This window comes from Trichechus manatus, unplaced genomic scaffold, assembly GCF_000243295.1.
Source record: "Trichechus manatus latirostris isolate Lorelei unplaced genomic scaffold, TriManLat1.0 scaffold00066, whole genome shotgun sequence".
NCBI lineage: Eukaryota > Metazoa > Chordata > Mammalia > Sirenia > Trichechidae > Trichechus > Trichechus manatus.
Window position 1 is genome coordinate 3,535,339 of NW_004444002.1, and position 14,385 is coordinate 3,549,723.

Consider the following 14,385-nt stretch of genomic DNA (forward strand, 5'->3'; position numbering starts at 1 on the left):
TTAAAAGTCAATAAAGTATACTTTTCTGGTCAACAAGTCACTTGTAGGTCTCACAAAATTATTTTCAAAACCAAAGAATAAAAAGGCCTTGCCAATGAAGAGTTAATACAACATTAAATCGGAATAGTTTAAAATCTCATTTTTTAATTACTAGTTTTTAGCCACCTCGTTTAAAAGAAAAGTTCTTCAGAGAGCAACTTACAAATGGTAAAATAAACTGATATGAGTTTGATCCCAAGTGCTTTCACTTACTTCCCTGGAGAACTACTACAGGGCTTCCAATGGGTTGAGAGCACTGGTTAAGCTTCTAATTTCTCAAAACATGTTAAACCTACCCCCAGGCTTATCTGGAATATAAACCAAAATCTATTTTCCTTCCAATAGGCAACACAGAAATACCATTTGCTTCAGACTAGCATCAGAGAAAATAACCTAAAAATGTCTGCTATCTAGCTCCTTTTTGTTGACAGTAAATATCTGTATCAACTTTGCATCAATATTTGCTATAAAATTGTAAGAGTTTCCCCCCCCTTGTGGTTCTCACTGCCCCCATAGGTTCATTTCCCTTTAGAACGTAGTAGCAGGAAACATTGTCTTTGACGGGAGAATTTAACAGAATCAAGTAAGTCATCTTTCCCTTTGTACCCAGGCTACAATATGCAAGGGAAAATATTCCTTCTTATGATGAATGTGTTTACTTCCTCTCCATTTTCAGTAACTTCATTTTTCTATTTGTTTTAATAAGCTTAATGCATATGTCTTTCAAGATAAGCCTTCCAAATGGGGTAGTAGGGGTGGTGTCAGTATTCCAAACCCCTAACTAATCTAATGGTACATTCATCATTACATAATTTTAAGAAATAATTGAAAGATCATTCTATCTTGTCAGTCACAAGGCCACAAACATACTCATTAGTATGCAGATGACAATGTCATTATGAACTATTAATTAGCATTTCAAAGATTTGTTGAAATTGTGTAAGGAATTACTGATGGGTTATTACAATAAGGCAATTTACTTGCATAACAGATACTTATATTACCCTAGTATAAAACAGGTCTTCCTTAGGTGGAGAAAACTAAAACCAATCACTAAGAATTTTCCCCCAATCAGTGGATTTATCTGTGCTCTTCTCCCTAATCCACTAACAGAAGATCAAGTATCCTTAAAGAAACAATTCTGTTTCTTACTAATTAAACAGTTTTAGTATAACTAATCTAAATTATAGAGAAAAAACAAAACTACCTCCAACGGTTGCCCACTTTAACATGACTTGAAAAATAACCAAATCTTCACCTTAGTTCAAATTCAAATGATTATTTTAGTTCCTTAATGACCTCCAAATAATTACATTTAGCATTCTTTCTACTTTTTAAACACTTTAGTGTTATCGTGCAGATGATGTCTTAGGCACCTGAGAACAAGGACAGAATCTACTTTCTGTCAAAGATCTGTGAAACGTAAACCAAATAAAATGTCTTAAGTTCTCCCAAGGACTTCAGAAGTATTTTGTGAATACTTGTTAACATGAGTAGTTAGCATTTCACCTTACTTGCTCCCATTTTCCAGTAAAAAGGAAACACAGCATAAGCCTGAACTACCTGATTATGCTCAACATTTCAAAGTTGGCTTAACATACAGAAGGCTGATGTCCATTTGTGCTTCAGTTAATTGTTAAAAACAAAACATTAAAAAAGGCTAAATTTGGTTAAGCGAAGTGCTATCTCTATTTTCAGTGTTAGAACACAGATACAAACCACAAAAATGAGTATCAGGACAAAGTAGTTTTATCTTGTGAAAACACGCATTTATGAGGAAAGGGAACAGGAAATGTTGAAAAGACGAGAAGTTCCTATACTTACAGTAGGAAAAAGCACAAATGCATTAATAGCACCCACTCTACCTTAACGTTTAAGCATTATACAATATTTTAATTTTTTAACAAAGAAAGAAAAAAGTAACCTAGATAATCTCCTGATATTGCTTTAACATTTTCTGAAGAATGCCTTTCTCTTAACAGGAAAACAGACCAAGATTTACACTTAACTTGTGAATACAGGTCGAAATGAGAAATTAAATGCCAGATATTTGAAGACTAAGACATCAACAAAAAGTTTCTGATAAAACTTAGGCAGAATTTAGAGCACCTTTTGGGGGAAAAAAATCTTCAGCCACCAAGATTAAAATTTCTTTGAATAATTATTTGCTGTAAACCTTTCCCTCCAATTTCCCTCCAAAAACTTCAGGTCAGACATTTATTGAGCATCCAAGTGTATGATAAGTTCTAGAATGTTTAAAATCATTTAGTAGCAGAAGAAGAAAAGGCATGGCAATGAGAACATTTAGCAGTTAAATTTTAAATCTTTATTATAACTACCAATGATTAATAAGGAAAGACCTAACAAAAATTTCTAACTGGAATACGTAGATTTCTTAAAAGAAAAAGAAATAAGTTCTTCAACCAGACAAATTGATGATACTCAACAAATGTAAGTATATATTTCAAAACTAGACTAAAGCATTTACATGAGGTTAGCATCTTCAGATTAAGAGCTTGGAACATAAGTCTTCCATTAAGGTTGCCTGTGACAGAGAGAAATGCTGAGCTCACTGTGTTAATGATTTCTACTAAAAACAGAATTCTCTGCTGGATCTACTAGCACAGGCAAGTCTATTTGCTTAATCAAGGCAAGTCCTATGCTAACAAAAAATCATGAAGACACTAAAACTCTTAATTCCAAAATTAAAGTGATTAAATCCATATCTTGCACATGTTGCAGAATTTGAAAGGGTTTACACTGTGAAACTTCTAAGACTAGATTTAAGGAAAAAAAATTCTAAGAATCTAAGAAAAGATTCTAAGACCAGATCTAGGTGTTACTGGAGAGGACACTTAATAATTACGTTTGGTAGTCCTCTGCCTTTTTGGTACCATTTGAAAAAGATCACTTTAAGAGTTCTATAATTTACCATTAAAAACAATCAGTATCTCTGGAAAAACAGGTATGTGGTGGACTGTGCAGTTAGGCAAAATACAGTTTTAATTCTCTTAAGTACCTAACAAAACTTATTTTTCAAAGCCAAGATCTTCCATCTAACAGACAATAGCTTTTCATAGGGCACAGTTAAGAAATTGCCCTCTTTGGAAGTTTTTAGATGCCCATATCTCATGTGTTGCTTTTAACACTATGATGCTGAAGTTAAGTGCAACAACCAGAATACAGACTTACGATAAGAAGTGACAGACAAGAAATGAACTAACAATATTATGAACTACATCATACCTTTTTAAAAGGTAATTTTCAGCCAAGTTAAAGCTCATCTGCTAATTTATCTCCTTAAAAACGAAAGATCCATCAAAGATACAATTTTAAATATTTGTCATACTCTAAAAGCCAAAACTATAAATGGACTCACTCATAATTTGATGACACACTACCTCTGCTTTTAACATTTTCCATTTGCTGTTCTACACTTAAAAGAAGCTGTTTTCATCTTATAACATGGAGGAAGCTGGAGGTCATTAGGCTGAGTGAATTTAGTCAGTCACAGAAGGACAAATATTGTATAAGATCACTATTATAAGAACTCAAGAAAAGGTTTAAACACAGAAGAAAACATTCTTTGATGGTTACGAGGGTGGGGAGGGAGGGTGAGGGTTATTTACTAACTAGATAGTAGATAAGAATTATCTTAGGTGAAGGGAAGGACAGCACACACTACAGGGGAAGTCAGCACAACTGGACTAAACCAAAGCTGTTTCCTGAATACAAACACTTTGAGGGACAGAGTAACAGGGGTGGGGGCCTGGGGACCATGCTTTCAGGGGACATCTAGGTCAACTGGCATAACAAAGTTTACTAAGAAAATGTTCTGCATCGTACTTTGGTGAGTGGCATCTGGGGTCTTAAAAGCTTGCAAGCGGCCATCTAAGATGCATCAATTGGTCCCAACCACCTGCAGTAAAGGAGAATGAAGAACACCAAAGACACAAGGAAAGTATTAGCCCAAGAGACAGAAAGGGTCACATAAACCAGAGACTTCATCAGCCTGAGACCAGAAGAATTAGATGCTGCCCGGCTACCACCAATGACCACCCTGACAGGGAACACAACAGAGAGTCCCTGATGGAGCAGGAGACAGGTGGGGTGCAGAGCTCAAATTCTGGTAAGACCAGACTTAATGGTCTGAGACTGGAGGAACCCAGAAAGCATGACCCCTGGATTCTCTATCAGCCCAGAACTAAAACAATTTCCGAGGCCAACTCTTCAGACAGGGATTGGACTGGACTGTGGGACATAAAGTGATACTCGTGAGGAGTGTGCTTCTTAGCTCAAGTAGATAAAAGAGACTAAACAGGCAGCTTCTGTCCAGACGTGAGATGGGAAGGCAGAGAGGGTTAGGAGCTGGTTGAATGGACATGGGGAGTCAGGGGTGGAAAGGAGGAGTGTGCTGTCACAGTATGGGGAGAGCAATTAGTCAGATAACAATGTATGTATAAATTTCTGTATGGGAAAAAAATAAAAGAGGCTTTCTTCAGACAAAGGAAAGGATTTTTTGTAATACAGTCACATCATCATTTGTTCTGTCTAATGAAATGAAAACATTAACATCTATCTTCAGCAGGATGACAAAAAGTCTCAAGTTAGGCTATATGCAACAAAGTTTTTATAGAGGGAAAAGAAGTCAAATGAAAACTAAGTACTGGATGGTGAAATGTTTCACTATGTAAAATATTCCATTATGTTACACAGTTAACTTCAAACACTTTTAAGTGTAACAATACAATTATAAAACTGACTATACTGATTTGAATCTACTATAATTCAAACCACATTCTACAAGCCATGCAATAACTACATGCATGTAAGTCCTAGTAAGAGTTTTGAAGCAGCTCTTCAAACTCAGGAACTATGACAGGTATCATGGATCATGTAAATATACGTAAAGTGAATTCAAAATAACATTCTGGCTAAGTATTTCAACCTCCAACATCATTTTGTTTTTCCCCAACCAGCGCCAGTTAGAAGCCAAACAGAAGGCTCTCAATTTTACCTCCTAGCCCTAATACCACTCATTCTAAGGTAGGAGCAATAATAGTAAAACTGTCAAAAACAGCAGGAAGGAGAAAGCTGAGCAATCTCCAAAGATGACAGCCTCTAAATAACTAAGTTGGCTTTAAAAGTAACAACAAACCAAAAACCAAACACTGCCAACAAGTTGATTCCAACTCAGAGACCCTATAGGACAGAACAGAACTGCCCCATGGGGTTTCCAAGGTGGTAATCTTTACAGAAGCAGACTGCCACATCTTTCTCCCACGGAGCAGCTGGTGGGTTCGAACCACTGACCTTTTGGTTAGCAGCCGAGTGCCTTAACCACTGTGCCACCAGAGCTCCTAACAAAACAAGGAAGTGATTTATCAGTCTTTTGGGTTATCCTAATTTAACATAGATGATGATGGTTTAGTTTGGTAACTTCCCATCCTGTCTTCCCTGCATGCACACCGGGGACTTAACAGATAATTGTTGACTGGCTGTGTAAGAATCTGGATCACGTTCCTGACAGTTAAAAATGAATGTTTATCAAATGGACTTCTCTGTTAATAAACCAATAAGCACTCTAATCATGTGCTAGAGGGGCTGGCAGGAGGGAAGGGGCAGAATCAAAAGAAATATGAGACATAGTCCCTAATCTTCAAGGGCCTCTCAATTCATTAGAGAACAGAAGTAAATACACATGAAAGAGTCAAAGACCAATTAACTGCGAACCTGAGTGCTACAGACTTTAAGAGCAAGAACTGTACCGGTAAGTTTAAATATCTATAGGTTGGAATAATAACATTACTATTAATAGCTATCACTAGAGCACTTACTATATGCCAAGTGCTTTACAAGGATATCATTTAGTCTTCACAACACTCTTCTGAATAGAGTACTATTATTCCCAATTTATTCAAGGGGAAACAGTCAAAGTGGTTAAGGAACTTAACCAAGGTCACTATGCCAGCCAAGTGGCTAAAACGGCCGCTTACTCAGGCAATCCAACTCTAGGGTTCCTCGGTTAAGACTTCGTGGCCGTGCGCATAGGAGGGGCGGTAGGCCATAGAGACTGGCATATCACACGCGCAAGATCCAGCAACGCGTTCCCCGCGTTTCGTTCCAAGAAATGAAGTTCCAAAGATTCGTATCTTTTCGCACCAGCAACCTTAAACTGGCTACTGGAAGGGGGGATGGGGACGACGACGACAAAAATGGCTAACAAGCATTAAGCTCATACGGGATTCAGCTTTACCTTCTAAAGCAATTCAGTGAACATTAAAACTAAGTTGTTTTTAAATCTGTGGTTCCTTTTGCTGCTTAAACGATTTTTTTTCCCAAGATGGGGGAGGGAGAGACAGAGCGAGCGAGCTGAAAATTTGGGCGAGGAAACCGCGGGTACGGCAAATTACTGTTTTCTGTGTTACTGGGGGGAAATTGTAAGTTTTATGGCTAAAGGAAATGCGTTATCCTAGGTACTCGAGAAGCTTGGAAAGTTGCCAAAATTAGTTGCAGTCCCAGGACAAAATGGGGTTTAGGAAACATTTAATGACGAAAGTTGAATCCAACCCGAAAAGGGTCTAAGGTGAAAACACGAGCAAAGAAATGCCGGTAGGTCTTCGAGGAAAGCGGCAATCCCTGCCACACTTCCCCACGGCCGCGGCGCCGCGCGAGGCCGGGACAATCCGAGAGACCGCTCCCCGGGAGGACGAGAGGTGCCAAGCGGGGCTCTTCGCGACGCCCGGGGCTTCGCGGCGGCGGGCTGAGAGGAGGGAAGGGAGTCCGGGACGGTTCGCCCTCCTCGGACTTCGGGCAGAGGAGGCTCCGGGCTCCAAACTGCGGAGTCGAACGGGTGCAGAGTGAAGAAATGGGACAGAGAGAAGTGGAGAGTCCGAATCCCCCCGGCGGCCCCGTAAAGAGAAAGGAGCCAAGTGAGCTCAAGCGAAGAGAGGGACAAAAAGAGACCGAGCAGGAGCGCGGGGACCCGCGGGGGCGAAACGGAGTTCTACGAAGAGGCTAAAGGAAGCCGGACTACCGCGGGAAGCAGGGACTTTATGGAGCCCAGTGAAGGAAGGAGGTCCGCGGCGGTTACGAGCACCTCTCCTCCCAGAGTTCGAAACTCCCAGCCAACCGTCCACGCCCGCCGCCCGGGTGGGGGAGGGGGCGCATCTTCCCCCCAGCCTCCCGCCACACAGGAGAGGGCGGCCGCTGCCCGGGCCCGGCCCAGACGGGCGCCTTCCTCCAGCCTGGACACTCACAATTCGCCTCTCCCTGATTTCTCCCAATTCTTTATCCACTCTGCGGGAACCACCACAGTTGCGGCCGCCATCTTCCCCTCACTAGTAGCAGAAGCCCGGATGTGTAGCACGCGAGCGAGGGGTCAAAGGGGAGAACCGCCCACGGGGAATGCCGGGAGCTGAGAGTTCGGTTTTTGATTTCCCGCCCCACCTTCCTCCGAACCTCGCGGAAGCCCGAGGCCCGGCCGTCAACCGTGTGGCCACGAGCCGTGGGCCCCTTCGCAAAGTGACCATACCAGCCGCGCCTTCCGCCACCCTCGTTTCTCTTTAGAACAGGAAAAATGCCGTTCCTAGTCTGACTCATAATTCTTAAATTCTGTAGTATCTACAGCCGACTATTCAAATTCGATTGTAATTTATCTGCTTGTATCTCCAGTGTCTAGCACATATTATATGTGTGCTGTCATTGGTAGTGAGAAACAATAAGGCATAATGCCTGCCCTCGAGGAGCTCACAGTTTGTGGGAAAAACAGACATACAAGCAGATAAATTACAATGCACTCTGCTAATGGCTGAGATAAAAGAAACTAGTCGGGGAGCGGGCGGGCATTCACTGTGTGCCAGGCATTATGCTAATACAAGGGAAGAACCAAAAATCGGCCCTGGGAAACACAAGGAGCTATGTGTTCTGAAACCCTACTGTGTCTACCGCTTTTGTAATCTTACGCAAAACTGGGGGCGCAAGTAAGATGGGAAACTGAATATTTACAGTCTCAAAGTATATCCCCAGAAGATACTTATTATTTCAAAGGGTGAAATAGAAACTTTATGGTAGAAAAACACGGTGGACACCGTCCTAACTATGTGATGAAAGTAAGCATCCCCAGAAATGAGATTAGAATATCTGTAGACTAGGTAATAATGTTGTATCAATGTTAATTTCCTGATTTTAATACTTGTACTGTGGTTATGTAAGAGAAAGTCTTTGTTGCAGGAAAATTCCCTCTGAAATATTTAGAAATAATGTGGCATTATTTTGCAACTTGCTGTAAATATTTCAGAAAAATAACTAGTAGCAAATAAAGCAAATGTGGTAAAATGTTAACGTTTGAAGAATCAAAGGGCATATGGGAATTCTCTGTTCTATTTTTGCAACATTTTAAAATAAAATTAAAAGTTTTAAAATGTTTATTTCAAAATAAAAAAGTTAATGTTTGTTTCAAAATAACATTTCATGGTATGTCAACATTTGTTTCAAAATAAAATATTTCATATAGATGTATATGTTGTTGTTCCAAAAAACCAACCTGTTGCCAGTCGAGTCAATTCCAGCGCAGTGGAACTGCCCCATCATAGGGTTACCAAGGAGCAGCTGGTGGATTCAAACTGCCGACCTTTTGTTTAGCAGCTGAGCACTTAACCACTGTGCCACCAGCGCTCCGTGTTATTGTTAGTTGCCTTCAGATTGGCTCTGACTCATGTATAACAGAACAAAACGTTGCCTGGTCCTGCACCATCTTCATCATCATTGGTGTGTTTGCATTTTCCAGCACTATATTGGGCAATATTCTGTAATCCATAAGGTTTTCATTAGGTAATTTTTGGAAGCAGATGGCCAGGCCTTTCTTCCTCATCTGTCTTAGTCTGGAAGTTCTTCTGAAACCTGTCCATGATGGAAGACCCTGCTGGTATTTGAAATATTGGTAGCATAGCTTCCAGCATCATAACAACATGCAAACGACCACAGTACAAAAAACTGACAGACAGGTGGTGGATCCCCGTTGCCATAGAGGTGGTGGATAGGTATATATAAATTATATTGATTTTGTAAATATTATAATATATAAGCTATATTGTGTGGTGGAATGGTTAAGAGCTACGGCTGCTAACCAAAAGGTCAGCAGTTCAAATCCACCAGTCGCTTCTTGGAAACCCTATGGGGCAGTTCTACTCTGTCCTATAGGGTCACTATGAGTCAGAATGAACTCAACAGCAACGAGTTTATTGCATAAATTATTGTTTTATATAAATTATAATGATTTATATACTCAATATTTAAAATAAAGTATTGTATATTAAAATATAAAATCTACAGCCCCATAAAACAAAATGAGACTAACGGAGCACAACAGTCCAGGGACAAGGACTAGAAGGCAGGAGGGGACAGGAAAGCTGGTAATAGGGAACACATGGCTGAGAAGAGACAGTGTTGACATGTCATGGGGTTGTTAACCATTGTCATGAAACAATATGTGTACTAACTGTTTAATGAGAACTATTGGTTCTGTAAACCTTCATCTAAAGTACAATTTAAAAAATACCAAAAAAATAAATAAATAAACCAAAAAACGGGAGGATCCTACACGTGCCTTTGGGGCGTTGGTGGTTCAGTGGTAGAATTCTCTCCTTCCATGTGGGAGACTCGGGTTTGATTCCCAGGCAATACACTTCATGCACAGCCACCACCCATGTGTCCATGGAGGCTTGTGTGTTGCTATGATGCTGAATAGGTTTCAGTAGAATTACAGACAAAGATAGACTAGGAAGAAAGGCCTGGTAATCACTTCTGAAAATCAGCCAATGAAAACCTTGTGGATCACAATGGTCTGTTCAGCAACCAATGATGGAGACGGCAAAGGACCAAGCAGGGACAGCATTTTGTTCCATTATGCGTGAGGTCACTGTGAGTCGGGGACCGACTGGACAGCAGCTAACAACAATATTTGCATTGGTGCCCCACAGCCCTGGGAACACACCATGCACTTAGTGGTTTGCACTGGTCACTGACCAGACTGGAAGCTCCTTGAAGGCTGGCACAGATTTTACTCTTTTCTGTATCTGCAGCCCAAGCAGAGGACCTGGCCCAGTGTCGGGGATCAGGAAAGCCTTTTGGTTTTGTTTTGTTTTGTTTTGTTTTTTTAAATGCATCAATCAATAAATGAATGGATGGGTTGTCTCCCCTGCTCAGAAATAAATAAATAAAGTATAAAATATAAATTTTCAAGATTAAAAATCTATACAATATTATATATTAAAAACAAATAACAAAAAACCTGTTGTGGTCAAGTCGATTCCAACTCATAGCAACCCTAGAGGACAAAGTAGAACTGCCCTATAGGGTTTCCAAGGAGCGGCTGGTGGATTTGAACTGCCAACCCTTTTTGGTTAGCAGATGAGCTCTTAATCACTGCACCACCAGGGCTCCTATATATACACACACACACACACGTTATGTGAAAATATATATATATATATATATATACACATTTATTTCAAAATAAAAAGTTTTTTAAATATGTGTTTATTTCAAAATAAAAAGTAAAATATATATATATTTGGCAGAAAATGTATAAAATGCAGACAAACCAAAGACAAAATTCTACCACACATGTATTGTCATATGAACTTTAGAACTATTATCTTCTAAATTTGGCAAACTATTGTCAAATAGGCCAGGTTCATTTGCAGTAAAAAAACTAGGGGATAGGCTGTATTTAGAATGACTTATCGGAAAATGCTATACTGTTCTATGATATTTTTCACCAGTTATATCTAGTCTCGTAATGTCCTGCCTAACTTTGAAATTCTAAAGCCACCCACTAAAAGATGTATGTGGTTCATTTTCAATGACATTTGCTCATAAAAACCTTTTGCCATTTCAATGAGGGTCAGAAATGCAAATGCCCTCTAATCTTTTCACTTTTCATTATTACAGAAATTTTGAAATATATACAAAGTAAACAGAATGGTATGGTGAATTCCCATGTACCATCATCATCTCTAGGAAATTTTGAGATCATTATTACAGAATGGCTTCTGTAATACAGCAAGCACTATCCTGGGCACTATTGACATGGGTGGGGAGGGGATGTGTCCTGTGCATGTTTAGCCACACCCCTGTCCTCAACCTACTAGATGTCAGTAGCACCCCCATACACACACTAGTTGATACAACCAACAATGCATCCAGACATTGTCAAATGTCTCCTGGACGGCAAATGGTCCCCTGTTGAGAACCACTGAGCTACAGTACTCTACTGTATTGTGGCTCACTTTGCCACTACATCACAGTGATTTCTTCTTCCAAGTGCTGAACTGTACAGTATGCATACTACTCAGTATGCAATAAATGTGGTATGAGCTAAGTGCAGTGATACCCTTTGAGGCTTTTGAAGCACACAGACCTTGGTTTTCCCTTCTCCCAAAGCCCACAGAACTATTTTTACACAATATGATGATTCCTTTAGGAATTCCTCAGAGCTAATTGGCTTTTTGCTCGATAAGATTGCAAAGCTATCATATCTTTTACATCCTTGTTGTTGACTTACCTGTTCTTTGCTATCAGTGTCTGGTATTGTCTCGGCACCTGGGAGTACTGTTCCCTGGTGACCTCACTGGCTCATGGGTAGCAATCTGCTAGGCAGAGACTGAGGTCTGTGGTGATGGCTAGGGATTGGGTAGTCTCAATGTTGATAGTCTAATGCATGTAGTCATAGATTGGTTTTAGATGATGGTAAGGTCAAGCAATCATTTTACTCACCATCTCAGTGAGAACAGATAATGAGACCAAGAAAGAGACACATAAAAGTAAAATAAGACAAAATAAGTAAAATAATAAAAGAATGAATGCAGAAGGTTTTCCAAGATCCAGACTGAAGAAAAGTTCCTTGGAATAAGGCAGCTAATAGCTTCTGCATTTTACGCTAAGGCTGTTCGTGCCAAACCAATCAACTTGGCTCCATCTTGACTGAACTGCTCCTCCTGTGAGAAAAAGGTCCTTTAATCATCTGTGTCAGGTAGTAGAGTTAAGTCTTCAAGTTGGAACTGGAATCTCACAGAAGAGGCAGTGTGGGAAGAGGCAGCAGTCCAGACGCCTATGAGGGAGAGGTTTGTCAGAGTCACAGGGCAGAGATGACCACAGTTTGGAAACTGGGATATATTAATACTATCTGTTTGCTACCTATGAACAGGGCCTAGATTATAAGGACTGTCATTGTCTCCTCTCAGCTTTTCATTGTTTCTCTCCCTTCCATTTTCCTCTTCTCTCCCACTTCAAACCCAAGGAGTCTGGCTCCAGAGCTGACAATCTTAACTCTATACTGCCTGAGTTTGAACCCAAGTTCTTCCACTTAGCTGTGTGACCTTGGGCAAGTTAATTAACTTCTCTATGCTTCTGTTTCTTCCTTTATCAAATGGGGTTGAAGGGAGCCCAATGACTTACACTTCTCTTTCTTGCCCACTTTCTAAACCAAATTTTTAAAAAGAAGAAGAAAGGAGGAGGCAGCTAGGAGAATATGGTTAAATCTACAATCAACTGGACATCTGTGAGGTGCAAAAGTCAATTTTGCCTTTGTTCTCAGTTCCTGAGAGCTAGGCGACACCTGAGGCTAATGAGTAGGGGCTGACCAGACCAAGAGGGACCACCTGGTGGCCTGATGTTGACTAACCTCAAGAGGAACAATGTAACCTATCATGACAACGTGAGGAGACTGATAAAAGCCCTGAGCCCTAAGACTCAGATGGGCTTCCTGGTTGGTAAGAACATCTGCTCTCAGGAGGGTAGCATGTCGCATTGGAATATGGAAGCTCCATGCTGGGACCCCTCGCAGACCTCATCCTATGTGTCTCTTCATTTGAATCATTTTTGGTTGTAATAAATGTGTAGTCCTAAGTATGGTATACTCTCTGATATTCCATAAGTCATTCCAGAAAATTATCAAACCCAGAGGGTCAGCGAAAGCCAGCAGAGCCTGTTGTCTGCCTATTTGGCAGTCTAAAGGATCATGTCTATCTAACTTGTGAGCTCTGACCCAGCTCTGGGTGGGTAGGGTTGGAGAGAGTGCCACTTGGGAGGCTGGTGATGAGGATGGAGAAGTCAGAAGGTGTAGACTGGATCAATATCCACATTTTGGGACTGGATTCATGCTGATCCTTACCACTCAGTTGGCAATGAAGGTGGGATTTGCCCCTTACTTAGTACAATTGGCAACAAGGATGGGATTTGCCCACTTTGTGCCTTACTTAGTACAGCCTTATAACAATTAAACTCCAGAATCAGACCAACCCACTCAGTCACTTGCAGCACTGAACCAGGGCAAGCCTCCCCACAACCCCACAGAGGCAGAGGTTGCCCTTGTAAAAACTGACAGCATAATAGAACTGAGCAGAACATCTATTCTCTTCATGATGAAGTAGAAAGGTAGGAGCCAGGCTACACATGACCAGTTTCTTCTTCCAAAGGGGCCCATCACGTAAGTCACAGCTCCTAAAGAGAGGAGTCGGAGGAACAGTGGAGAAATTAAAGAGACAGAGAGTGAAGGGAGAGAGGCAAGTAGTATTACTCTATGGAGCAGGGCCCCTGCCGCCACCGAGAAGGATACATCAGGAGTGGGGAAGCATGTTCTCCCCTTAACGGTACCTATTTCATAGGGCTATTGTGAGGATAAAATGAGATGGTAAGTGGTAATACATGCTTACAACAGTCCCCAACACATAGTAAAAGCTCAATAAATATTAACTATTACAATGTGTGTGGGCCCTGATCATGGCAGGTACTATTTAGTGTTATAGATATGGACCAACACTGAATATGGGCTTTCTCCATGTGTGCTGTGCAGAGATTGTTGGTATAGGTCTTATTCTTAGGCCCTTGTTTGGGAGGGGGGCTGTTTTAGAGTAGGCTGAGCTTTGTTATATGCATAGGGCCTGTCTTGGGTTGGGTTCCACAAAAGGAGACCCTGAGATGAGGATTTGTGTGCAAGTGGTATATTATGGAAGTACTCCCAGGAGAAACCAGTAAAGGAGTGGGGAAAACAGGACAGAAGGGGATAAGCCCAAGCAAGGGTGTGAAATGAAGTACCATCCTCTGTCATTAGCAACCCCTAAGCCTGAAGGGGCAAAGCGAGAGAGTGGTTACCGAAAACCGATGTGAGCTCTATCAGTAGCTATAAGGAAAAACCACCTAACAGTAACCTTCTGTAGAAGAACACAGTCACTGCCAACTCACATTCCAGCAAGGAAGAAGTATGGAGAATAAGTAGCCAACTGTTCTCTCTTTCCACCATCTGATCTTCTGCTGATACCTCCCATTGACTGAATGCTACCAGAA

At 40.9% G+C, this 14,385-nt stretch overlaps 1 protein-coding gene across 10 annotated transcripts in view; it reads right to left on the reverse strand.

The window, feature by feature from the left end:
• THOC2 (THO complex subunit 2) overlaps window positions 1–7,395 on the reverse strand; it is a 111,008-nt gene extending 103,613 nt beyond the window's left edge. For 9 of the 10 annotated variants that reach the window (XR_002824591.1, XR_002824590.1, XM_023734267.1 and 6 more), the window contains exon 1: window positions 7,299–7,393. Coding sequence is in view for 8 of the 10 variants with exons in the window: in XM_023734267.1 (XP_023590035.1) it covers window positions 7,299–7,369 (71 nt within the window). In the remaining 2 variants the exon portion in view is untranslated. Of the gene's footprint in view, window positions 1–7,298 lie in introns of all 10 variants that reach the window. The other variant, XM_004379589.1, reaches the window with a different exon arrangement.
• Window positions 7,396–14,385: the final 6,990 nt, after the last annotated feature.